The sequence below is a fragment of the Chiloscyllium punctatum genome, chromosome 52 (assembly GCF_047496795.1).
Source record: "Chiloscyllium punctatum isolate Juve2018m chromosome 52, sChiPun1.3, whole genome shotgun sequence".
Taxonomy (NCBI): Eukaryota; Metazoa; Chordata; class Chondrichthyes; order Orectolobiformes; family Hemiscylliidae; genus Chiloscyllium; species Chiloscyllium punctatum.
In genome coordinates, this window is record NC_092790.1 from 18,532,637 (window position 1) to 18,558,854 (window position 26,218).

Genomic DNA, 26,218 nt, shown 5'->3' on the forward strand with positions numbered 1-26,218 from the left:
CCCGAAGACTATTTGTAATCACTTCCTGAACAGGCAGATGGAAAGAATGAGCAATACAACATATCCGCAGGCTCCCAGAAACAAAACTGAGCCGACTATCATGCCTCGGAAATATGAATACTGCAATATGTAACATTAATGTCTGGGTTCCAAAATAAGTTTTTACTAATTACTATTCATGGCATAGACAGCCAAGTACGCATTGATATTATTACTGAGCAAGACAGGTATTCACGAGAAACAGGAACGATGGTTACGGGGAGCAGACAGAAGAGTAAGTTTGAGAAATATCAGCAATGATCGAATGGCAGAACAAACTGGATGGGCAGGATGGCCTAATACTTTGCTATATGTTACAATTACAAATGACGACGCGATTCTATACATGAACTGACCAGGTTGCAGAACAGTAGAGTCTCGATTGGCCGAATAGCTTCTTATCTATACTGTAGGAATACATGCAATTTTAAAATCATTGGCCACGGTAAACAGCAGCAAAGTGAACCGACCACTCTGAATGTTCTCTGCCATACCGCAAAACACGGTATTAGTACATTTTTGGAATCGAAATAATTTAAAAATCGCGATATATGTGAAATAAGTGGCAACATTACACTGTGCTCTCCGCATGCGCTCCCTTCCCCTCCTCAGGTCTCCGCTCTCTATCGGAGGATTTGGGTGGCACAGAAAGGAGCCTATGGGTGGGAAGAGGGTCGCTTTATCCTCAGCCGCCGAATCCATAGAGAGTGCAGCCCTGGCATTTCAGAGCGTAATTCTGGTTTAGAGTGGTGCTGGAAAAGCTCACTCCAGCCCCAACTGTATCTGGGACTGAACCTTTTCTCCCCAAAGCTGACTGTTCCTGTCGAGAGGAGCGCATGCGTGAGGCCCTCCCCCAGCGCTGCCATTGAGGAGCATTTACTCAGTGAGTACAAGAGGTTTGTTTGAAACAGACCGCAATGGAGAGATCAGCGCCCAGGGAAGGGAGGGAACAGCAGGCTCCTTCCAGCAGCACATCGGGATGGGAGCCTGGGACACAGAGGGGGCTCCGAGACCGGGATTGATTCGGGGTGAGTTCAGGGAGAACCGGGGACTGTTTGTAAGAGGCCGAGCGGAGCAGGAACTGGTCCCGGAACTTGGAGTGAGCGGGCTGGGGGGAAGAGAGAGGCCTTTCTCGGGCTGTGTGTGGGCCTGCTGAGGGAGGCAGAGCTGGGAGAAACTGCTGTGGGGTATTCTTGTGGTTTGCAATCCTCTGAACCCTGTTTTAATTTAATTCTGTTTTCCCGCTGTTCATTGAGGTTGTGTGGACCAACTGTAGGAAGGTGATACTCCTGTAAAAAGACATACACTGGGGTCTTGGTAAAAACATTAGAAATAACGCCGTTTTTCCTCTTTCCAACAGGTAGTTGGGGAGTTGGATATTGAACTATGTAAGCATCCTGGTGATTGAGTACACCTATTCATGGTGTTGGGGCGGTTGTTGCTCAGTTTTTGGATCCCACTCAAATGGTATCAAGTTAACAATCGCACAACACCAGATTATAGTCCATCAGGCTTATTTAGAAGCACCTCATGTTGTGTGATTTTAACATTGTACACCCCAGTCCAAAACCAGCATCTCCAAATCTACTGGAATTGAATCACATGAAAAACAAACACAATCCCCAGACAAGGAGCAGCTCAGGGCAACAATGGAATCAGAGCCGTGGTTCTGGTTAAGTTTTAAGAAAAAAACAACACAAATCCCAATGAAGATGCAATGAATGTGACAATGATCAGTTCAATATTGCCAGACTAGCCTCATGTTGATTTACAGGTGGTGTCCCTGTGTCTTCCTCCAGAAAAACACCTGAGGGACTAAGACACTGTAATACTTCCTCAGTTCAAAGCAAAGAGTGACCAGCTGCCTCTAACAAATCGAAGGTATGTAGCCCATTGACATTTACGCACCAGTGTTGAAGATAGATAAATTGAATCCTCATCCAAAATAGACATTCAGGAACGGCATTAAAATCTGCAGTTATTCAGAGCATTTTCAATGTTACAATGAAGATAGACAATTAGGTCACATTGTTGCATCATTTCAACAACCATCTGTGAAGGAGGGGTTAAGAGATGGAAGGAAAATGTGCTCACCAACAGGGCAAGAGTTACCGAAGAGTCATCGAGTCATAGAAACGTATAACATGGAAACAGACCCTTCAGTCCAACTTGTCCATGCCGACCAGATATCCTAACCTAATCGAATCCTATTTGGCAGCACTTAGCCCATCTCTCTTTAAACCCTTCCTATTCATATTGTTAAAGTACAGATGTAAGACAGCCCAGGGAATCCCTTATGGACTCAGACCTATGAGCCTCTCTTGGTTTGTCCTGGAGATCGTACTCTTTGATAGTCTGGAATAAAAACCTCTTACAGCAGCTTAGTTTAATTTTAGCCTTTCCCTTTATTTACCAATAGCATCAATGTTAGAACATAACATTGACACCTATAAGCCAGGCTAGCTGAGGTTCTAAAACCTTAGAAAAGTAGGAGACCTTCCTTTAAAAACCCTCGCAGGTGACTCCACTCTTCTGACTCCAACAGGCTTCCTTTTCCCAAACTTTTACAAAAACCACTGCATGTTCTTAATTAGACAGACAGTAGAAAGACAATAATTCATAAGGAAGAGAAGTTAATTAACAGGCCTGTGTGCGCTTAACTGATCGCTCCTGCAGGCCCTCAGCCATCCATCAGGTGGGAAAAACAGATTCAACTGAGTCAGTGCCTGTTGGTGAGGTAAGTCTCTATCATAAAGAGGTATCAGTCTAAACTAAGTGGGAGAGGTCATAAGGTAACCTTGCACAGCTCACATGTCAGATATCACTGTTTTATAAAATGGCATCTTATTGAGCTTTGACCATAAAATGGCTTCCTGACGGATTGTGTCAGAATCTCTTCAATGTAGGAGCAGCCTCCTGCTTTTTATCTTAAACACAAAATAATTCTGTGCCTGAGTCTGAAAGTATAAATTTTAAATGATTCATTAGTCTCAAATTAAATATGCTTTCTTTTCAGGATTGTGATTCAAATTCAAGGAAGATCTGACGAGTTAGAATTGACAGTGGGGCAGTCATGGCGTATAAAAAACACCAACTAAGTTAAAACTTCATCAATATTACATTTTAGAGTTTGCATTTCATAATCAGCAATGGCCACTCAAAATCATCATAAAATCCCAAAATGCAAATAAATTCAAAACATTTATCACTCACACGCACAAACGCACACACGTTATAAGAATCCATTGTAATTGATAGCACCTGACCATGTTTTACAAGGCTTTTGACATGCTTCTGAGATGATACAACGTTTCCAAGATCACAATGAAACACTCATTAATTTCATAAGTTAACAATTGTGAATGTTATCACTGTGTCCTTTTGACACAGATTCATTGATGCTAAGGCAAATGTTCTTAATTGCTTTAGAGCATCCTGTTATCACTTGTTGAGAACAGATGTTTTTTATCTTCTGCACATCCTAGGTTCCCCCTTTTGTGGCCTGATAGCTCCCTGTCTGCCCTGTTTATTTTCTTGTGTTCAACATTACATTTAGTCTAAATATTTAAGGACAAGCTTTAAGGCTTTCTCATTATACCCACTCAGATGCCTTTTAAATGTTGTAATTTTACCAGGCTCCACCACTTCTCCATGCGCTTTATGATTTTATAAACTTCTATAAGTTCACTCTCCAGGGAAAACAGTTCCAGCCTATTCAGCCTCTGCCCATAGCTCAAATTCTCCAACCGGGATGAAGCATATTTACTTGGAGTTTATCTGTGACTGATAAGGACAGAATTAATCCTTTACTGAATAGTTGTCACATACCGAGATGACAACTAAATAATGTGAATTCCAAACAGACAATCTATACAGGTAGCTCATGCTTTTATTGGTAGAGGAATTGAGTTCCGGAGTCCTGAGGTCATGCTGCAGTTGTATAAGACTCTGGTGCGGCCGCTTCTGGAATATTGTGTGCAGTTTTGGTCGCCATACTATCGGAAGGATGTGGAGGCACTGGAACGGGTGCAGAGGAAGTTTACCAGGATGTTGCCTGGTATGGTAGGAAGATCCTATGAGGAAAGGCTGAGGCACTTGGGGTTGTTTTCTTTGGAGAAAAGAAGGTTTAGGGGTGATTTGATAGAGGTGTACAAGATGATTAGGGGGTTAGATAGGGTTGACAGTGAGAACCTTTTTCCGCGTATGGAGTCAGCTATTACAAGGGGGCATAGCTTTAAATTAAGGGGGGGTAGATATAGGACTGATGTTAGGGGTAGGTTCTTCACTCAGCGAGTCGTAAGATCATGGAATGCCCTGCCAGTAGCAGTAGTGGACTCTCCCTCTTTATGGGTATTTAAGCGGGCATTGGATAGGTATATGGAGGATAGTGGGTTAGTGTAGGTTAGGTGGGCTTTGATCGGCGCAACATCGAGGGCCGAAGGGCCTGTACTGCGCTGTATTGTTCTATGTTCTATGTGCTACTCGCAACACATCCTTTCTATAACCCACTGGCAATACAACTTGATAAACATCTGCCCATTTTTCATCTGTCTGATTATGTGATGGTCTCTATTTCCTCATTAAGACATCACTTTTAAGATAATAACAATCAGGGATACATTTGGATTTGTTTTGTGTTTGCCTTTTGATACAATTGCTTTAAATTTTCAACTTTCTGCTGTAATTTACCTGAGCTAAAGTGTCCGCTTTGTCATCTATCTGTTCCTGGTTTGTCTCAGCCATCTGATCAAACAGGGTCTCTGCTAATTTCCCTTCAACTTTCTTATCCGTACTCTTTGATCTTTCCTGTTTCAACTGGTGACTTTGTGACCTTGTTACCACACAGTCAGGAAACATCCCAGGATGTGTGTGCTGCAATAGTTCAGTTGCCTGAATTTCCATTGGCTTTGCAACCACAATCAGCAGCACTCCCACCAGTGAATCAGCAACATCATTAGCAAGGACAAATTGTATTCCTGGAGCTGAAACTTTGTCCAGTACTCCTACTATGACTTCTCCCCTCTTCACTAGACACTCTAACCTCACTTCTTACAACTGAGCATTTCTTATGTCAATGTGAATTCCCATTACTGTACCTTTTCTGGCAATAGTCCTTCAGAGGTACATATATCCTCATCTTTTAGCATCACAGATTGAGAGGATTCTTGTATCTCTGAATATTGTTACCTCTTTACCTGCTGCTCCTGGCCTATATGAGTAAACTTTACCTTCACGGTGTATGGTTTATGAAGATCTGGCACTTCCTCCATAAACAACCTCCAACCAGCTTGTACATTCTGGCGCAGCTTTCTCATCTCCACAGTGCTCTCTGTTACCACTCCAACAAAATTCACTGGCTTATCCTGACTTCTGGCTTCTCGGTGCTTTTCTGATTTCATGTGGCCTACTTTATTGAAAACACCAGAGCTGTTTCACTTCTCTTTCTCCTTCAAGGGTTTCCTTTTCACTCTGTAGTAAGTCATCCTTATGATCTTTACAGAGATCAACTTTTCCCTTTCCATGTGAGAATTTCTCTTATCCACAATTATTATCCCTTATGGATTGAAATTGATTTTGGCAGCCCAATTTTGATTTATTGATTAACTCAATCATCAGCCATTTCTGATGCCAGTCTTGCTGGTTTAACTCTCTGCTCTTCCACATGAGTTCTCATTACTTCAGGAAATGAATTTTTTAACTGCTGTCTAAGTGCCAATTTCCAAAGTTCAAACTCCCTCTTTCTTCTTTTCCTCTCCTTCCTTTTCTCTCTCTTCGTTCTCTCTTCTGCTTTTAATCGTAATTCAAACTGTTTTGTTTCGACTGCCCTTTCCTTGACTTTTGCCTCTAACTCGAGCTGTTCCATTTTCAATTGAATGTTAGCCATCCCTAAAGATTCTGATGGCGTTTCCAGCAAATATAAGCATTGCGCTATTCCTGTAATTATCGCCCTTTTCCTCATGGAAGGAGACAGGTCAACCTCCAGCTTGACCTTAATCACTTTTTTGCAAAAATCTGAAGTCACGTCTTCCACCCCCAGAAAACTCTTGATGACTCAAAGAGCCATTGCTATCCCAAGCACTGTTTCCTGATGGAGGGCTGATGCCCAAAACGTTGTTTCTCCTCCTCCTCAGATGCTGCCTGACCTGCAGTGCTTTTCCAACCCTGAACTCTCGTCTCTGATCTTCAGCACCTGCAGTCCTCACTTTTTCCAAGCACCGTTTAAACCAATTGAATTCAACACCCGGAACAAAAGACGCTAATATTTACCACTCACTGCCTTTGAGTCCAACAACCCAAATCCCAAATCAGAACTACAGAGTAAGTTCTGCAAGCAGCCCCCAATCTGTTATGGAGAAGGCCAGACCCCCTCCAAACATTTCAAGAAAGTAACCCGGAAACTAACTTTGCCATTTGTTTTAAGCGGGTGTAACAAAGATATTCCAGGAAGGATGTAGCTGCTCAAACCATGTAGTTTTAAACCAAACGGTTTAATTTACAAATTTACTGAATGATACAGAAACAAAAGAGAACAGAATACTAAATAACTTAAAAATCCAAAAAAGCAACTGATTATACCAACTTATTGATGGTGTTCCCAACATTTACAACAATCCCCATAAATACACATTGACACAAAAAATAAAATCAAACACAGGGTCTTACAGAAGAGAGGGTACCATCATGGACCTGCTTGTTTAGGCTCAGCAGCTTTTTCAACTGCTTTCAGTCAATAGCCAGGTAGCCAAAAACCAAATCAAACTAGAGAAATACTGAGCTGGGAAAACTGGGCCACTCCCCTTTCACTGTACAAGTGTTCTTTTTAAAATTTGTGAAGTCTTTTGCCTGAGGCATTACCTGTTAGCTACGATCCAAATGGCCCTAAAACCCATCACCTCAGACTTTTCAGAGCCTGTGTCTTTTACCGGCTTGTTAAGGAGCAGCAGCATCACAGCAGACTGGTCCAAGAAGTAATAGCCTGAGGGATATAGGGTAATGTGTTGAATTGGATCCAAAGTTGGTTCAGTCATAGGAAAGAAAGGGTAATGGCCAATGGTGGCCCTTGTGAATGGAAAGCTGTTACAAGTCGTGCTCTGCATGACTCAGTGTTGGGACATCTGTTTGTTTCATATATTAATGATTTGGAGTTGCATATGTTGGGCAAATTTGTGAAATTTGCAGACGACTCCAAAATTGGCCGTGTAACGGATAGTGTGGAGGATAGCTGTAAGCTCCTAAACTATATAGATGGTTGGTGGAGTGGGCGGGAAAGTGGCAGATGGAGTTCAGCTCTGATAAGTATGAGGGAATGCATTTTGGGAAGTCAGACAATAAATGGGAATAGACAATAAATGGGAATATATTTAGGGGACAGGTGAAGTGAGAGATCTTAGTATGCAAATGCACAGGTCCCTTAAGATACAAAGGGCTGTAAAGAAGGCACATGTAATGCTCTCCCTTATTGGCAGAGGGGCGAATACAAAAATAGGGAAATAACAATGAGGCACTGGTGGCTACAACAGGAATATTGTCATTGCTCTGGGGAGAGTGCAGAGGAGATTTACTAGAATGTTGTCAGGGCTGGTGAATTGTAGCCAACAGGAGAGATTGAAGAGGTTTGGGTTGTATTCCTTGGAACAGAGGTGCCATGATTAAGGAATACAGGGTGAGCCCTGTACACGCGGGTCCTGTTGTCGTGGTTTCACTTAACCACGGTTTACCGTGGTCTGAACACATGAAAGGGAATCTTCCAGAGCCAGCATCCAGGAGGCTGCTGGGAAGGTATATTTCCCATTTAAATTAATGGGTTTGTACCGTTTTGAGCTTCTGCCATAGGTCCTGGAACGTAACCCCCATGGAGGTGGGGGGGGGGTCTACAGTACTATTGAGTGAGCTACCTGAAGGAGCAGCACTCAAAGTGTGCACTTCCAAATAAACCTGTTGAACCATAACCTGGTGTTGAGTGATTTTTAACTAACTAGTGAGAGGGAGACATTAGACAGGAGGAACCTGTTTCTTTTGGCATTAATTTAAAAAATGTGTTTTTTCTGTAGAGATTGGTGGGTATCTGGAATTCACTGCCTGATTTGGTGGTGCAGGCAGAGATCTTACATTTTTTAAAAACAAAAATTCCCTCGAACTGCATCTCAAGTGCTGTAAACTGCAAGGTTACGGGTTGTGGCAGGAAAGTGGGATGAGAAAGGACACCTGGGTGTGTTGGCATTGGCATGGACAAGATGGGCTGAATGCCCAGCCCCACCGATGCTGTACTATTTTTATGATTCTTTAGCTATCAATGAGACCAGACCAGTCCCTGCCGTGTGAATATGTAAATATATTTACCATATACTGAAAGTTGCAGTTTGATAACTACACCCACGCATTCACCAAGCAAGAACAGACAGGCATAGATCAATACTTAAACTCACATATCTGCATACCCACTTGCATCAGGTGCCCCCATTCATGGAGCTGTATGGATGTTGTTTAGTTTCTGAATCTCACTCAACTAGTATTAGAATTTTAAGAAAAAATGGACAAAGAGCAGCTCAGAGCAAGAGTGGAATCAGACCTGTGGTTCTGTTTAAATCTCAGGCTTTAAACAAAAAAATCCTAATGGTCATTAACTGATTGTTACATGGATGTTGCCAATCACAACTGATGTCGATTTACAGGAGGTGTCTCTTCTGTCTTCCTCCAGGCAAGTACTCAAAGGACCAAGACAATGGTTCCCTCAGTACTGAGCCAGGTGTGACCAGCTGCTTCAAACAAACAGCAGGTATGTTCCTGCTATCACAGCGAAGAACATCCTTTCCAAAGTCAAAGAGTGGATTGAATCAGACTCACATGGAGCTCCATTTCCAGAGAGATACGTTCAAACCAAGAGTCAAACCCCACCAAGGAAATAAAGTTTATATTTTTTTATCTATATTCTCAATGCATGCTATGCAGTTCCAATTAACTTGAATGAATCCTCATCCGAAATATACACTGCATTAAATCTGAACATCGAACAGTACAGCACAGGAATGGGTCCTTCAGCCCAAGATGTTGTGCCGAATATGATGCCAAATGGAATTAATCCCTTCTGTCTGCCCTTGGTCCATATCCCTCCATTCCTTGCAGATTCATTTGCTTATTTTCAAGTCCCTTCAATACCTACATCGTATCTGCCTCCATCATGACCACTGGCAGTCCGTTCCACTCCTACCACTATCTACATTAAAAGAAACTGCACCTTAGATCTCCTTTGAACTTTCCCCGTCTCACCTTATATGCATGCCTCTTAGTTTTAGACATATTTCAACTCATGGAAAAAGATTTGACCATCAACCTTAACCATGCATCGCAATTTTATAGACTTCTGGATATAAGTTTACTGGCTGAACTGGAAGGTTTGTTTTCAGATGTTGCATCACCACACCTGGTAACATCATCAGTGAGCCTCTGGATGAAGCACTGGTGGTATGGCCCACTTTCTATTTGTGTGTAGGTTTCCTTGGGTTGGTGATGGCATTGCCAGTTCATTTTCTCAGGTGGTGGTAAATTGGATCCAAGTCAATGTGTTTGTTGATGGAGTTCTGGTTGGAATGCCATGATTCTGGGAATTCTCACTTCTGGAATAGAAGGGCATCAATGGGTTTCTCTATTCCATAAGAACTAGGAGCAGTTGTTGGCAGTCTGGCCCTTCGAGCCAATTCCACCATTCAAATTGTCGTGGCTGATCCTTTCATGGCCTCAGCTCCACTTACGCACTCTCTTGCCGTAACCCTTACTGAGGAAGTTTCAAGTACTTCACTGGGCAAGGAATCCCACAGATTCACAACCCTCTGGGCAAAGAAGTTCTTTCTCATTTCTGTCATAAACCTGCACCCCCTAATTTTGAGGCTATGCCCTTTTATCCCAGTTTCACCCACGAGTGGCAAAATCCTCTCTACGCCTGTCTTATCTATTCCCTTCATAATTTTATATGTTCCTATAAGATCCTCCAAAGAATATAATCACTGTCTACTCAGACTGTCTTCTTCAGCCAACTACAGCGGGATATAGAGAAGCTGCAGAGCTGGGCAGAAAGGTGGCAAATGGAGTTCAATGTAGCTAAGTGTGAAGTGATTCACTTTGGTAAGAGTAATAAAAAGATGGATTACTGGGCTAATGGTAGACTACTTGGTAGTGTGGAAGAGCAGAGGGATCTTGGTGTCCATGTACACAGATCTCTGAAAGTTGCCACCCAGGTAAATAGTGCAGTGAAGAAGGCATATGGCGTACTGGCTTTTATTGGTAGAGGAATTGAGTTCCGGAGTCCTGAGGTCATGCTGCAGTTGTATAAGACTCTGGTGCGGCCGCATCTGGAATATTGTGTGCAGTTTTGGTCGCCATACTATCGGAAGGATGTGGAGGCACTGGAACGGGTGCAGAGGAAGTTTACCAGGATGTTGCCTGGTATGGTAGGAAAATCCTATGAGGAAAGGCTGAGGCACTTGGGGTTGTTTTCATTGGAGAAAAGAAGGTTTAGGGGTGATTTGATAGAGGTGTACAAGATGATTAGGGGGTTAGATCGGGTTGACAGTGAGAACCTTTTTCCATGTATGGAGTCAGCTATTACAAGGGGGCATAGCTTTAAATTAAGGGGGGGTAGATATAGGACTGATGTTAGGGGTAGGTTCTTCACTCAGCGAGTCGTAAGTTCATGGAATGCCCTGCCAGTAGCAGTAGTGGACTCTCCCTCTTTATGGGTATTTAAGCGGGCATTGGATAGGTATATGCAGGATAGTGGCTTAGTGTAGGTTAGGGGTGCTTTGATCGGCGCAACATCGAGGGCTGAAGGGCCTGTACTGCGCTGTATTCTTCTATGTTCTATGTTCTATGTTCTACCTCAACCCTGGAATCAACTCGTGATCCTCCTCTGCACACACCCCAGTTTCAGCACATGTTTCCTTAAGCAAGGAGACTAAAACTGCATGCAGTACTCAGAGGTGGCCTAGCTAGCACCCTATACAGCTGCAACATACCCTCCCTACTTCTAAACTTTATCCCTTTAGCAATGAACGACAACATTCTATTTGCCTTCTTAATTACTTTTTGTACTTGCATACCAATCTTCTGTGATTCATGCACAAGGATACCCAGGTCCCTCTACACACCAGCATGCTGCAACTTTTTACCATTCAAATAATAGTCCTTTTTACTCTTATTCCTACTTAAATGGATGACTTCACATTTATTAATTTTGTACTCCAACTGTCAGACCTTCGATCACTCACTTATCCTAGCACAGGAGGCTAAGGAGATTCAGCATATCTGTAAAGACTTTTATGAATTTAAAAGATGCACCGAAGAAAGAATTCTATCCAGATGCATCGTGGCTTAGTATGGCAACTACTGTGCCGAGGACCATAAGAAACTACAGAGAGTTCCAAACATAGCCCAGTCCATCACACAAGCCAACCTGCCATCCATTGACTCAACATGTACTTCCTGCTGCCTCAGGAAAGCAGCCAACATTATCAAAGACCCCTCCCACCCCAGTTATAATCTGTTCCATCGGGCAGAAGATACAGAAGCGTAAACAGATGGACCAACAGATTCAAGAACAGCTTTTTCCCTTCTGCTATTGAACTTCAGAATGGACACTTCAAATTTCAAATTTAATTTCGATCCCACCCTTTCTGCACCCTTAACATTCATTCTTCACTCTGTTCTATTACCCTAATGCATCTTGAGTTATATAACCTGCCTGCACTTACCCTGTATGGAGGTACACGTAACAAGAATAAAGCAAAGCAAATCAAATTGAATGATCCACGTTGTTTTTTTCTCAAAATAAAACTCCCATTAAGTGAGTTCCTTTCGCAAAGCAACGTCGACTCTGCCTGATTATAACTAGATTTTATAAGTGTCTCGTTTGTCTTCCTTCACGACTGATTGCAGCATTTTCCCCCGTGACTGATGTGAAACCAAGCAGCCTATACATCCCTGCCTATTTTATCCCTGCTTCCATGAAGAGAGGAATATCCTGCAGCCTGTTGTGGCCATTTAAGAACCTCGGATATTTTGAAAGATTAAAACTCGTGATCCGGCTCCTTCCTTTTTGAAGATGTGATGATGAAGTCTATTGTAGCATTGCATGGATCACAGAAAGAACATGCACATTTCGAGCAGGTGGATCACCTCACACTGTGTGACATTCCACTGCAAAGGTTCTTCCTTCACCTCAGTAGTCACAGTGCAATATGTGACCACCATGCAGTCAGCCTCATGTCATGTTATAGTCATAAATAAGTACAGAACCCACATGTGTCTCAGCCTGAGATCTTGCAATATTGAGTGTTGTTAATAAACTTCAAGACATCTGTCTCAACAACAACACAGACTGCATGCTATTGGGACAATTCTGCCCCTGTAGCAGTGTTATGTTGCCCCTGTTTTGTTTTTTTTTCAAAAGGGTATGTAAAGCAGTGGTGCTGAAATCGTGAATAGACACAGCCTGACTCAACAATCAGGGGAAGCCTTTATGTTTTTTTAATAATTGTACAATGAAAGGCGAGCGACCAGTTCTCTCAGCTCAGGTTTATTTCAGTTTGATTTAATATTACTAGAATAAAAAAAAACTGCTGAGGACTTAAAGAAGCAGCTACAATGAAACAAAGTTCTATGCTCTAACAGACATTTTCTTGATTGAGGTAAAAACAATGACTGCAAATGCTGGAAACCAGATTCTGGATTAGTGGTGCTGGAAGAGCACAGCAGTTCAGGCAGCACCCAAGGAGCTTCGAAATCGACGTTTCAGGCAAAAGCCCTTCCAGCACCACTAATCCAGTTTTCTTGATTGACTCTACTCTCTGAAACTATCAATACTGACCAGAATGTCCAGGTTAGGGTGAATTGGCTATGCTAAATTACCCATAGTGCCCAAGGATGTGCTGGTTATGATAGATTGGTTGTGCGAAATAATACATATGCGAGTTATTGTGGTTCGCAATGGTCAATTACTGATAGTGTCCAAGGATGTGTAGGTTAGGTGCATTAGTCAGGGATAAATGCAGAGGGGTAGGGGAATACGTCTGGGGGGTTACCCTCCGAAGGGTCGGTGTACAATCGTTAGGCCGAGCGACCTGCTTCTACATTGTAGGATTTCTCTGAAAAGAAGGGATTTTTCCAAACTGTACTCTCCTCCTGGTTCACTGCAGGGCAACGCAGGCGAAGTGCTGACCGGCCGTCCGGAGCAGGCGCAGTATTGACCGGCCGTCTGGAGCAGGCGCAGTGTTGACCGGCCGTCTGGAGCAGGCGCAGTGCGGGTTCCACCGTCGACCTCGCTCTGACCCTCGCCCCATCTTTACGTCATAACGCGGAAGTGCCTTTGTCAGTTTCCGAATGAATCTCCCTCCTCTGGGCAAATCCTCGACCTGGGAGGCAGAGAGAGAGAGAGAGAGAGAGAGGAGGGGGCAATCTCTTCACTTGTAGCAACTGGAGTGAACTCAGGTATGTGTGTTAATTACTCCGGTGAGGAGGGACAGAAATTGGGAAGGGGGAGAGATCTTTACTGTTTTTACTTTTAAAATGCACACAGTCCCCACAACTAAATACAACAGTTAAAAGTGCATGCAATATCCCTCATTGCATCTTCAAGCTGGCTGCAACGGTTTTGCATTCTCTGTTCTTCCTCCGCCTTGTCTCCACCACATTCTGCTTTCTTCCCCCATCCCCAACCCCGTCTGAGGCGTTGGTGCTTCCAATATGACCCTCAAATTTTCGGTTTGTCCCTCCATTCTTTCCCGGTTGTCTTTTCTAGGTTTTGAGTACTTTCCCAATCTTTTGAGTATAGGAGAAGGAAGGTTATGTTGAGGCTGTGCAGGACATTGGTAAGATCACTCTTGGAATATTGTGTGCAACTCTGGTCTGCCCTCCCATAAGAAGAATAAAGAACAAAGAACATTTACATCCCAGGAACATGCCCTTCAGCCCTGCAAGCCTGAGCTGATCCAAATCCACTGTCTAAACCTGTCGCCCAATTCTTAAGCATCCCTCGCTCCCCAACTACTCATGCATTTGTCCAGAAGCATCATAAATGAATCTTCCATGCCTGCCTCCACTACCTTTGCTGGCAACGTGTTCCAGGCATCTACCACCCTCTGTGTAAAGTTCTTGCTGCATGTATGCCACTTAAACTTTTCACCTCTCACCATTAAGAATGAGGTTTCTAAATTCTTGGAAGAGCAGAGTCGGATTAGAACAAGTCAACATGGATTTAGTAAGGGGGGGTCATGCCTGACAAACCTGTTGGAATTCTTTGAATAGGTGACAAATAGGTTAGACCAGCGAAACCCAGTGGATGTGGTCTATCTAGACTTCCAAAAGGCCTTTGATAAGGTGCCACACGGGAGGCTGCTGAGCAAGGTGAGGGCCCATGGTATTCGAGGTGAGCTACTGGTATGGATTGAGGATTGGCTGTCTGACAGAAGGCAGAAAGTTGGGATAAAAGGTTCTTTTTCGGAATGGCAGCCATGACAACTGGTGTCCCGCAGGGTTCAGTTATGGGGCCACAGCTGTTCACGTTATATATTAATGATCTGGATGAAGGGACGGGGGGCATTCTAGCGAAGTTTGCCGATGATACAAAGTTAGGTGGACAGGCAGGTAGTACTGAGGAAGTGGGGAGGCTGCAGAAGGATCTAGACAGTTTGGGAGAGTGGTCCAGGAAATGGCTGATGGAATTCAATGTGAGCAAACGTGAGGCCTTGCACTTTGGAAAAAAGAATACATGCATGGACTACTTTCTAAACGGTGAGAAAATTCATAAAGCCAAAGTACAAAGGGATCTGGGAGTGCTAGTCGAGGATTCTCTAAAGGTAAACGTGCAGGTTGAGTCCGTGATTAAGAAAATGAATGCAATGTTGTCATTTATCTCAAGAGGGTTGGAATATAAAAGCACCGTTGTGCTACTGAGACTTTATAAAGCTCTAGTTAGGCCCCATTTGGAGTACTGGTTCCCACACCTCAGGAAGGACACACTGGCACTGGAGCGTGTCCAGCGGAGATTCACACGGATGATCCCTGGAATGGTAGGTCTAACATACGAGGAACGGCTGAGGATTCTGGGATTGTATTCATTGGAGTTTAGAAGATTAAGGGGAGGTCTAATAGAAACTTACAAGATAATACATGGCTTGGAAAGGGTGGATGCTAGGAAATTGTTTCCGTTAGGCGAGGAGACTAGGACCCGTGGACACAGCCTTAGAATTAGAGGGGGTAAATTCAGAACAGAAATGCGAAGACATTTCTTCAGCCAAAGAGTGGTGGGCCTGTGGAATTCATTGCCGCAGAGTGCAGTGGAGGCCGGGACGCTAAATGTCTTCAAGGCAGAGATTGATAAATTCTTGATGTCACAAGGAATTAAGGGCTACGGGGAGAATGCGGGTAAGTGGAGTTGAAATGCCCATGATTGAATGATGGAGTGGACGTGATGGGCCAAATGGCCTTACTTCCACTCCTATGTCTTATGGTCTTATGAAAGCTATCTCTATCTACCCTGTCTATACCCTCCATGGTTTTGTCGACCTCAATCAGGTTCCCCCCTCAATCTCCTTTTTTCTAATGAAAACAAACCTAATCTAATCAGCCTCTCTTCATAGCTCGCACCTTCCATACCAGGCAACATCTTCATAAACCTTCTCTGCACCCTCTCCAAAGTGTCCGCATCCTTTTGGTAATGGGGCAACCAGAACTCTGCACAGCATTCTAAATGCGGCCAAACCAATGTTGTGCACAATTTTAACATGATCTGCCAGCTCTTATACTCAATACCCACTCCGATGAAGGCAAGCATACCATATGCCTTCTTGACCACTCTATCCACCTGTGCAGCAACATTCAGGGTACAATGAACCTGAACTCCAGATCTCTCTGCTCATCAACATTTCTCAAGGCTCTTCCAAGTACTATATAATTTGCTCTCGAATTAGACTTGCCAAAATGCATCACCTCGCATTTACCTGGATTGAACTACATCTGCCACTTCTCCAACCAACTCTCTAGTCTATCTATATTCTTCTGTATTCTTTGACAGCCCCCTATGCTTTCTGCTACTCCATCAATCTTCACATTATCTGCAAACTTGCTGATCATACCAACGGTGCCCACTTCCAGATCATACAAACAACAGTGGCCCCAGCACTGATCCCTCTGGAACACCACTGGTCGCCTTTCTCCATTTCGAGAAACTCCCTTCAATTACTACTCTTTGTCTCCTGTTGCTCAACCAGTTCTTTATCCACCTAGCTAGAACACCCAGCACGCTATGTGACTTCACTTTTTCTATTCGTTCATCAAACGCCTTACGAAAGTCCATGTATATGACATCTTCATCTATCAACTTGGTCACTTCCTCAAAGAACTCTATTAAAGTTGGTAAGGCATGATCTCCCCCGTACAGAACCATGTTGCATGATAAGCCCTGATAAGCCCATTCTTGTCCAAATATAAATAGATTTTATCCCTCAGTAGCTTCTCCAGCAACTTTCCCACCACTGACATCAGGCTCATTGGTCTGTAGTTACAGGGGACAATATGAGCAACCCTCCAGTCCTCCAGCGCCTCACTTGTGTTTAAAGGATGCTACAAAGATAGCTGTCAGTGCCCCAGCTATTTCCTCTATCACCTCCCTCAGCAACCTGAGACAGATCCAATCTGGTCCTGGGGATTTGTCCACCTTAATTACCTCTAGCGTACCCAACAGATCTTCCTTATTTCTGTCAACATGATCCAGAGTAACCAAACTTCTGTCTCTAATCTCAACATGTATCATATCCCCCTCATCAGTGAACAGTGATGCAAAGTAATCATTCAGAATGTCACCCATTCTCTTAGGTTCGACATACAGCCTTCCTTCATGATCCTTTAGTGGACCAATCCTTTCCCTAGTTACCCGCTTGCTTCTTATATAAGAATTAAAGGCTTTGGAATTCTCCTTATTTCTGTTTACTATAGCTATTTTATGACCCCTTTTATCCCACTTGATTCCTCGTTTAAGACTGGTCCTAGTTTCCCAATATTCCTCCAGGGCCTGTTCTGTTCTTCGCTGCCTGGACTTTATGTACACTTCCCTTTTCAATTTGGCTAGTCATACGATTTCTCCTGTCATCCACGGTTCATGAATATTGCCATTCCTATCCTTTGCTTTCAATGGGACACGCCTATCCTACACTATCTTTAATCTATCTTTGAAAGCCTCCCACATTTCAAATGTGGACTTCTCTTCAAATAGCTGTGTCCAATCCCCATTTCCCAGTTCCTGCCTAATTGTGATATAATTGGCCTTGCCCAGTTTAGTAATCTTCCCTTAGGACCACTCTCATCTTTGTCTACCAGTATTCTAACACTAACAGAATTGTGGTCACTATTCCCAAAGAAACCCCCCCCCTCCCCCACAACGTAACTTCTCCCACCTGGCCTGGCTCATTCCCCAACACCAGGTCCAATATGGCCCCTTCCCTCATCGGACTGTTGACATATTGCTCCAGAAAACTCTCCTGGATGCTTTTTAAAAATTCTGCCCCATCCAGAATTCTGACATAAAATGTATCCCAGTCAATGTGTGGAAAATTAAAATCTACCATCACCACCACTCTGTTGCCTTTACATCTTTCCATAATCTGTTTACCTATTTGTTCTTCTCCCAACAGTTAGCATGAGGTAGGCCTTAATACAGCCCCAACAATGTAACTGCACCATTATTTCTCAGCTCCACCCATAAGCCTCACTACTCAAGCCCTCCATCGTGTCCTCCTTTAGCACAGCCATGGTATCATCCCTGACCAGCAATGCAACTCCTCTTTTCTGCCCTCCCCACCCCCCCACCCCAACCTTTTACTTCCCTCCCTGTCCTATCTGAAGCATCTATATCCTGGAACATTTAGTTGCCGATCATGCCCTTCCCTCAAACAAGTCTCTGTGATTGCAATAACACCATACTCTCAGGCACCAATCCAAGCCCGAAGTTCATCTGCCTTACCCACTGTACTCCTTGCATTGAAGTATATGCACTTCAGGCCACCAGTTCTTTTGCGTTCATCTGCTCCCTGCCCACTCTTCCCCTTATTAATGCTATCTTCATGATTCTTACAGTCTCCAGTTTCCACCTCGCTGTCTTCTCTTCTGGTTCTTTTCTCCTGCCACATTAGTTTAAAACCTCCCCAACAGCAGTAACAAAAACTCCCCCAAGGGCATTAGTTCCAGTCTGATTTAGATGTCGACTGTCCAATTTGTAATAGTCCCACCTTCCCCAGAACTGGTCCCAATGTCCAATAAATCTAAACCCCTCCCTCCTACACCATCCCTCAAGCCATGTGTTCATCCTGCTTATTCTTTCATTTCATTGGCTAACAGTGACACTGGTAGTAATCCCGAGATCAGTACCTTTGCGGTCCACCTTTTAAAATTCTTTACTAGCTTCATGAATTCTGCTTTCAGGACCTCATCTCGTTTTTTACTTATATTGTTGATGCCTATATGCACCAAGACAACTGGCTGTTCACCCTTCCCTTTTAGAATGCTCTGCAGCCGATCGGTGACATCCCTGACCCGAGCACCTGGGAGGCAACATACCATCCAGGAGTCCCATGTTCGGCACAGAACCGCCTATCTACTCCCCTTACAATTGCATCCCTTAATACTATGGCGTTACGAATCTTTTTCTCACCACATGCTATGATCTTGGGAACTGCTACCCTCCCCTGGTGAGCCATCTCCCTCAACAGTATCCAAAATGGTATACCTATTTTGGGGGGAGATGACCACAGGGTACACCTTCCTACTCTTTTTCTGCCTTTTGGTCACCCATTCACATCTCCCTCAGCAATTCTAACCTGCCGTGTGACCAGTTCACTAAATGTGCTATCTACGATCTCCTCAGCATCGTGGATGCTCCACATTGAGTCCATCCGCAGCTCCAGACCCATCATGCGGTCAAATAAGAGCTACAGCTGGATACACTTCTTGCAAGAGTCAAGAACATCAGCCACTTGCCTGAGCTCCCACATCAAGCAAGAGGCACATGCCACGGGTCTGAGATCCCCTGCCATTGTAAGCCTTAGCTTTAACTAAGACCAAACAATGCACTTAAATATATGAAAGAAAAGAAAGAGAAAATAAAACCTTACCTTACAGAGTCATTTTCTTCTGGTTAGCGGAGGAGGGGTGGTGCGGGAGGGAGATACTACACGTGTAGTATCTCAGGTTTAGCTGCTGCCCAAAATACATACTAAGTCCTTACCTTCCCGGCACTGTCCTGGTCTCACGTCACCTTCGCTCTGTCTCCCATTGCTCCTAGACAGGATATTGTGTAACTTGAAAGAGTTCAGAAAAGATGTACAAGGATGTCTCCACGGTTTGAGGATTTGAGTTGAATATGCTGAGGGTGTTTTCCCTAGTGCACCGGAGGCTGAGGGGTGACCGAGAGACATTTAGAGTCATTGAGATGTACAGCGTGTAAACAGGCCCTTCGGTCCAACTAGTCCATGCTGAACAGTTATCCCAACCTAATTTAGTCCCATTTGCCAGCACTTGGCCCAAATCCCTCTAAACCTTTCTGTTTCATATACCCATCCAGATGCCTTTTAAATGTTGCAATTGTACCAGCCTCCAGCACTTCCTCTGGCAGCTCATTCCATACATTTATCACTCTCCATGTGAAAATGTTGACTATTAGGTCCCTTTTATATCATTCCCCGCTCACCACAAATCTATGCTCTCTAATTTCTGGACTACCACACCTCGGGGAAAAATACTTTGTCGACTTATCCTATGCATGCCCCTCATGATTTTATAAACGCCTATGAGGTCACCCCTCAGCCTTCAACTTTCCAGGGAAAACAGCCCCAGCTATTCAGCCTCTCCATGTAGCTCAAATCCTCCATCCTGGTGGTGGAGTCCAGAAGTAGAGGGTAATAGGTTTAGGGTGATGGCAGGGGTGGGAGTTTTAAAATTAACCTCAGGGGCAACATTTTCATTCAGAGGGTGGTCTATGTGAAGAGTCAGCTGCCAGAGGAAGTCGTGGATGCTGGTACAATTATGACATTTAAAAGGCATCTTGATAGGTATATAAAAAAGAATGGTTTAGAGGGATGTGGGCCAATGGGATTAGATTAGGTTTGGATATCTCTACGACTTTGGCTTGCCACTAACGTTTGGCACGTTTGTATGTTCAGTTTCTCTCTGGTGTCAGTGTCAATGCATTGATGTCTTATTCACCCACCCCAACCAGGGATGTTAACTATTTCATGTACAGTTGTTTCTCAAGAATCTGCATTGCAGGTTCATCCTGAATTTACACTTTTTATTTGCCTCCAAAATCAGGCCCGCTCAATCTCAGCAGTATCCCAATGTTGTGAAAGATATTAACTTTTCAGGTGGAGTTATTTAAAGTCAAAGAGATACCAGTCTTGCCGTTTTTGCTTTTCTGCCCCTGTAAGATCCTGAATCAGCACATTCAGGAGAATTAGTTAGAGTGGAGTGGGAACAGAGCGGGAGAAAGAGAGCATGGGATGGTGCTTTCAATGTTTCAGAATAACAAAAGAAAAGAATGTTCCATAGAAATTGGAATTGCTTTTTCTAAATTTCTACTTTGAACTGATAGTGATGAGTTTTGTAATCTCTTCTTACAGAGTATTTGAAGATCTAAAGGTGGATGTTTCAAAATGAACAGATGAAAGACACTCCTCCTCTGTGGGGTGCTGCCTGAACTGCTGTGCTTTTCCAGCAACGCACTTTTCGACTCTGATTCTCCAGCGTCTGCAGTTCTCACTTTCACTTCAATGTCTGCGAGTCACTCCAATCCATAGGGACTGCAATGATTTTAGACTATGATCCTGTGAGATGGAGCAAAGTATTGTGGTTCCTGTTTCAGTACGTTTTCAGCATCAGTGGGACTGGGTGAGAGAGCTCAGTTTTGCAGCACACTGAGTGTGGAACCTGAAACATTTATACAGCCTGGAAAGAGGGGTTCACGGTGGCAAGGGGCTGTACACGCGTTTGTGTACAGCTGAAGCTTCAGACATGGAGAAACCTGAGGAATCCCGGCCCATGGGGAAACCATGGAAGTGTGGCGACTGCGGGAAAGGCTTTCGTGTCCCATCTGCCTTGGAAAGTCATCGACGCAGTCACACCGGGGAGAGGCCGTTCACCTGCCCTGAGTGTGGGAAGGGCTTTACACATGCGTCCACCCTCTGGGCCCACCGACGGGTCCACAACGGAGAAAGACCATTCTCTTGCCCTGAGTGTGGGAAGGGATTTACCCGCTCCTCCCACCTGCTGCCCCACTGGCGGGTCCACACCGGCGAGAGGCCCTTCAGCTGCCCCGAATGCGGGAAAGCCTTCACCGATTCCTCCGCCCTGCTGAAGCATCAGCGGGTCCATACTGGGGAGAGGCCATTCTCCTGCCCCAAGTGCGGGAAGGACTTTACCCGCTACTCCAACCTGATGAGGCACCAGGAGCTCCACACCAGGAAGAGGCCATTCTCCTGCCCAGAATGCGGTAAGAGCTTTAACCGCTCCTCCAGCCTGCTGGCCCACCAGTCCGTCCACTCCGGGGAGAAGCCCTTCAGCTGCCCCGAGTGCGGGAAGACCTTCAGCAATTCCTCCGGACTGCAGGCACACCAGCGGGTCCACACAGGGGAGAGGCCATTCACCTGCTCAGTGTGTGGGAAGGGATTCAGTCAGCTGGGCAACCTGCAGAGGCATGAGTGGGTCCACACAGGGGAGAGGCCCTTCACGTGCCCTGAGTGCGGGAAGGGGTTCACTTGCTCGGCTAAGCTGATGACCCATCAGCGGGTTCATACCGGGGAGAGGCCGTTCGCCTGCTCTCAATGCGGGAAGGGATTCCTCGATTCTTCCACCCTGCTGACCCACCAGCGGGTCCACACCGGAGAAAGGCCATTCACCTGCTCTGTGTGCGGGAAGGGATTTAGTCAGGTGGGCAACCTGCGGACACACCAGCGGGTCCACACCGGGGAGAGACCATTCGCATGCTCTCAGTGTGGGAAGGGATTCCTCGATTCTTCCACTCTGAAGACCCACCAGCGGGTCCACACCGGAGAAAGACCATTCACCTGCTCCGTATGCGGGAAAGGATTCAGTCAGGTGGGCAACCTGCGGACGCACCAGCGGGTCCACACTGAGTCAAGGCCATTCACCTGCCCAAGTGCAGAAAGGGATTAATCGATTGTTCCGGCTTGCTGACCTACAGCGGGTCCACACCGAGGAGAGACAATGCAGCTGCCCGAGTGCGGGAAGGGATTCATTGATTCTTCCGGCCTGTGGATGTGCCAATTGGTCCACACCAGGGACAGCTTGCTCACCTGCTCTGGGCTTTATCAACACCTCCCACCTACGGAGGCACCAGTGAGTTCATGTGCCATTGCAGGGGGATTGAAGGAGCTACGGCCTCATGTCATTATCGGCTGGACAATCGACCCAGCTCTGGGGACTTTCAGGTTTGAATCCTGCAGCGGAGGATGGCAGAATTGGAATTCGGTCACAAATCTGCGGTTCAGAATCTAATGATGAAAACAATTTTGGGGAAGATAAAAGGTCTAATTCACTCATGCCCTTTTTTAGGGAAGGAAACTGCCATTGCAGAATGGATTCACTGTCATCCCAGCTGCATCCTTTCCCCAGTCTGGCCTACATGTCACTCCAGACCCACTGCAGAGTGGTTGACTTTTGACTGCACCCTGCCTTCCTGCCACCCCAAAAAAATGAGGGAGGGGAGAAACTTATTTGGATACAATGTATAGGTTGAAATTGTTGAGCTGACCAATAGTAAAGGAAGTGGGGTGGGGAATATGTGCACTTTGACCTTGACCTGTTTAAAAAGTAAAGCTACTTTCTGTACACCTTTTTGCTGGGGAGATCTGAAGCAGTAACAAAGTTGGGTCACAATAAAGGTGACCTGAACTTCCCGTGGTACTCAGACATTGAAATCTCTGAGATCTAACAGGTATTTCTTTTAAAGCTGCTAATTTCTTTCAGTCTCCAGTGCTGAGTTTCCAATGTCATGTATCAGAAGGAGCAGCGATTGGGTAGTTAGTATCGTTAGAAATTGTGAATTTTTCAGGAGTGCATATACTGCATCATTTCATCAGCATTGTAAAGTTTCCTGGCAGCACCAAGCAGTGTGGGCTGTGTTCACTAGAAATGATATGGAGGAACTCATGTTGGACTGGGGTGGATAAAGTTAAAAATCACACAACACCAGGTTTACTTGGGACCACTACCTTTCGGAGTGCTGCTCTGTCATCGAGTAGCTGTGGAGAAGGATCATAAGACACAGAATTTATAGCAAAAGATTATAGTTTCAAGCAACTGAAATGATATATTGTACAAACCTAGATTGCTGTTAAGTCTTTCATCTTTTAGAAGGGGGTGCAGGTTTCAGTTCAATTAATATGTAATTCCCAGAACTTCCTTCAAGTCACATTCTCAATATAACTTAAGGTTTTATTTTTTTTAAAAAGTGACATCTCAGCTCAGACAACGCTTTAAAAGTTTGACAGTGTGTTGCTGGAAAAGCATAGCAGGTCAGGCAGCATCCAAGGAGCAAGAGAATTGGCGTTTTAGGCTGGAGCCCTTCATCAGGAATGAGGCTGGGAGCCTCAGGGATGGAGAGATAAATGGGAGAGGGTGGGGCTGCGAGAAGGTAACTGAGAGGACATGTCGGTCCTGGGCCTCCTCCATCACCACTACCTCACCACCCGACGCCTGGAGGAAGAACCCATTATCTTCCACCTCGGAACCCTTCAACCCAAGGACATCAATGTGGACTTCACCAGTTTCCTCATTTCCCACCTCAGCCCAGATCCAACCTTCCAGCTCAGTAGCATCGTCATGACCTGTCAATCTTCTTGCCCACCTATCCGCTCCACTCCTCTCCGACCTATCACCTTTACCCCTCCACCTCCATCCACCTATTGCACTCTCAGCCACCTTCTCCCCAGCTCTACCTCCTCCCATTTATCTCAACACCCCCTAGGCTCACAGCCTCATTCCTGATGAAGGACTTTTGCCGAAACAGCAATGTTCCTGCTCCTTGGATACTGCCTGACCTGCTGTGTTTTTCCAGCAATACACTTTCAACTCTGATCTCCAGCATCTGCAGACCTCATTGTCTCCTAATGCATTAAAGTTGTCAGATTTGAGCATGTCTGTATCCCAATCTTGAATCAGACCGGTTCTACTTCCACTGTTGAAATATATAAAATATTACATAGATTGACTGCCTGCAGATGTTGTGCATTTGAGCAAAGTAGAATAAATCTGCAAATACAACTCAATAAATGCAAATTCACCACATCGAATTATATCTGTGTGTGCTTGCATGACCGAGTGTGTGTTTGCGTCTGTGCATGCTTGATAAAGTGTGTGCATGTTGGACTGTGTGAGGGTGAGGGTGTGGGTGTGAGTGTGTGTGTGCGCGTGTTTGAGAGAGTGCATGTGTATGAGCGAAGTCTGCATATGGATATGTGCTTGTGTGTGTGTGTGATTGTGAATGAGTGTAAAGTGTATTGAGGTCACCTATGGTTCCCTGCAGCGTGGAAACAGGCCCTTCAGCCCAACAAGTCCACACCGACCCTCTAAAGAGTAACCCACCCAGACTAATTTCCAGCATTTACCCATGACAAATGCACCCAGCATTATGGCCATTTTAGCACGGTCAATTCACCTGACTTGCACATCTTTTGGAATGTGGGAGGAAACTGCAGCACCTGGTGGAAACCCAAGCAAACATGCAGACTTCACACAGACAGTCAGCCGAGGCTGGAATCAAACTCGGGTGGCTGGTGCTAACTGAGCAACCATGCCCCCTCTGCCCCTCTGCCGCCCCCCCCCCCCCCCCCCCCGCCAATGATGTGACTTGAACCCAATGTCCCGGTTGAAGCTCTCCTCATGGGTTCTGAACTTGGCGAATAGCCTCTGCTCGACCAGTAAAAATGATTAAGCAGTAACACAACCCATACTGGAGAGGGCAAGGTGGGACGTGTCTTTCAATTTGCAGAAGTGGGAGGCTCTGGATGCTGTAATCCAGGGCAAACGCATGCTGGAGGACCTTCAGCTCAGAGAGATGGAGCTGGAAGCCAGGCTGCAGACAGGTTGGGGGGAAATGGGTAAAGTTAACTGGACGTTTTATTCCAAAAGATGGTTATTCCCCTCCAGACAGAGTCTTTGATTGGGTCAGTGGACAGTATCAGGAGGATGAGAGTGTGAGTCAGGCAGGTAAGAGGGATCTTAGAGAGAATTGCAGGGTGGAAGAGCTAACTGGCTGGGTTACGGGAGTAAAAAGAATGTTGGGCAGGGGGAAATGGTGGTAAGGGACAGAATAGTGACAGGGATTGTCTCTGTTATCTGCAGTTCGCATCAGGAGGCCAGATGGCATTGGTGTCTGTCTGGCACAAGATTTGGGAACCAATGTACTCAGGTCTGGAAAAGGGAGGTTGCTGTGGTGTGGTCCAACAATGTCAGGACGAGGGAGTCTCTTTTGAGAGCACATGAGAAGTTAGAAGCTATAAAGACAAAGCAGAGCCTCAAAGCTCTGAGCAGCGGCTCACAGGTCAGCATCGCTGCTTGACAGCGCCAGGGACCCGAGTTTGATTCCACCCTGAGGCGATAGTCTGTGTGGACTTTGGCACATTGTGTCTGCGTGCAGTTTAGGGTATTTCGGCTGTGCTAAAGTGCCCAGGCATGTGCAGGTTAGGGTGGATTAGTCATGGGGAACTGCAAGGCTATTGGGTAAGCAGGTGGGTCTTAGTGGGATGCTGTTCAGAAGGTCAGTGTGAATTTGTTGGGCCAAAAGGCCTGCATGGACTATATGATTCTCTCTTGAGAAATGATTGCCCTAAGTCTGCTGTGACAGGAGTGGATTCCAGTTTATGGGACACTGATACCAGTCCGGAAGAAGGTGGGATTTGTGCTGTCTCTCCCCCCACCCTCTGTTCACCCCCCACCTATTCTGTCTCTCCTCACATTCTGCACACTGCATTGTCTCTCTCTGCTCCACCATTCTCTTCCCCCACCATCGGTCCCCCCAGTATTTCTCTTTGCCCTCATCCTCTGTTCCCCTGTCCATTTTCTCTCTTTCCCCCACCCTCTGCACTACCCCATTCTCTCCTCACACTCTGCACCCCCACTCTCT

General features: G+C 45.2%; 1 protein-coding gene across 7 annotated transcripts; it reads left to right on the top strand.

The window, feature by feature from the left end:
• Positions 1 to 686: 686 nt before the first annotated feature.
• LOC140470812 (uncharacterized) lies at positions 687 to 22,990 on the top strand. Of its 7 annotated transcripts, none has more exons than XM_072566795.1 (5): positions 687 to 1,067; positions 1,796 to 1,920; positions 8,738 to 8,815; positions 13,227 to 13,518; positions 20,697 to 22,990. In XM_072566795.1, the coding sequence occupies exon 5, from the start codon at positions 21,088 to 21,090 to the stop codon at positions 22,246 to 22,248; it is 1,161 nt and encodes a 386-aa protein (XP_072422896.1). In that variant the 5' UTR covers positions 687 to 1,067; positions 1,796 to 1,920; positions 8,738 to 8,815; positions 13,227 to 13,518; positions 20,697 to 21,087; the 3' UTR covers positions 22,249 to 22,990. The 7 variants fall into 7 exon arrangements, with proteins under 7 accessions (XP_072422896.1, XP_072422895.1, XP_072422899.1 ...); XM_072566794.1 differs by having other exon boundaries at positions 1,814 to 1,920; XM_072566798.1 differs by having other exon boundaries at positions 1,839 to 1,920.
• The last annotated feature ends 3,228 nt before the right edge of the window (positions 22,991 to 26,218 follow it).

What these genes read in the sequence shown, in the direction of transcription:
- LOC140470812 (XM_072566795.1), top strand. Translation starts at nt 21,088, where the DNA reads ATGGAGAAACCTGAGGAATCCCGGCCCATGGGGAAACCATGGAAGTGT.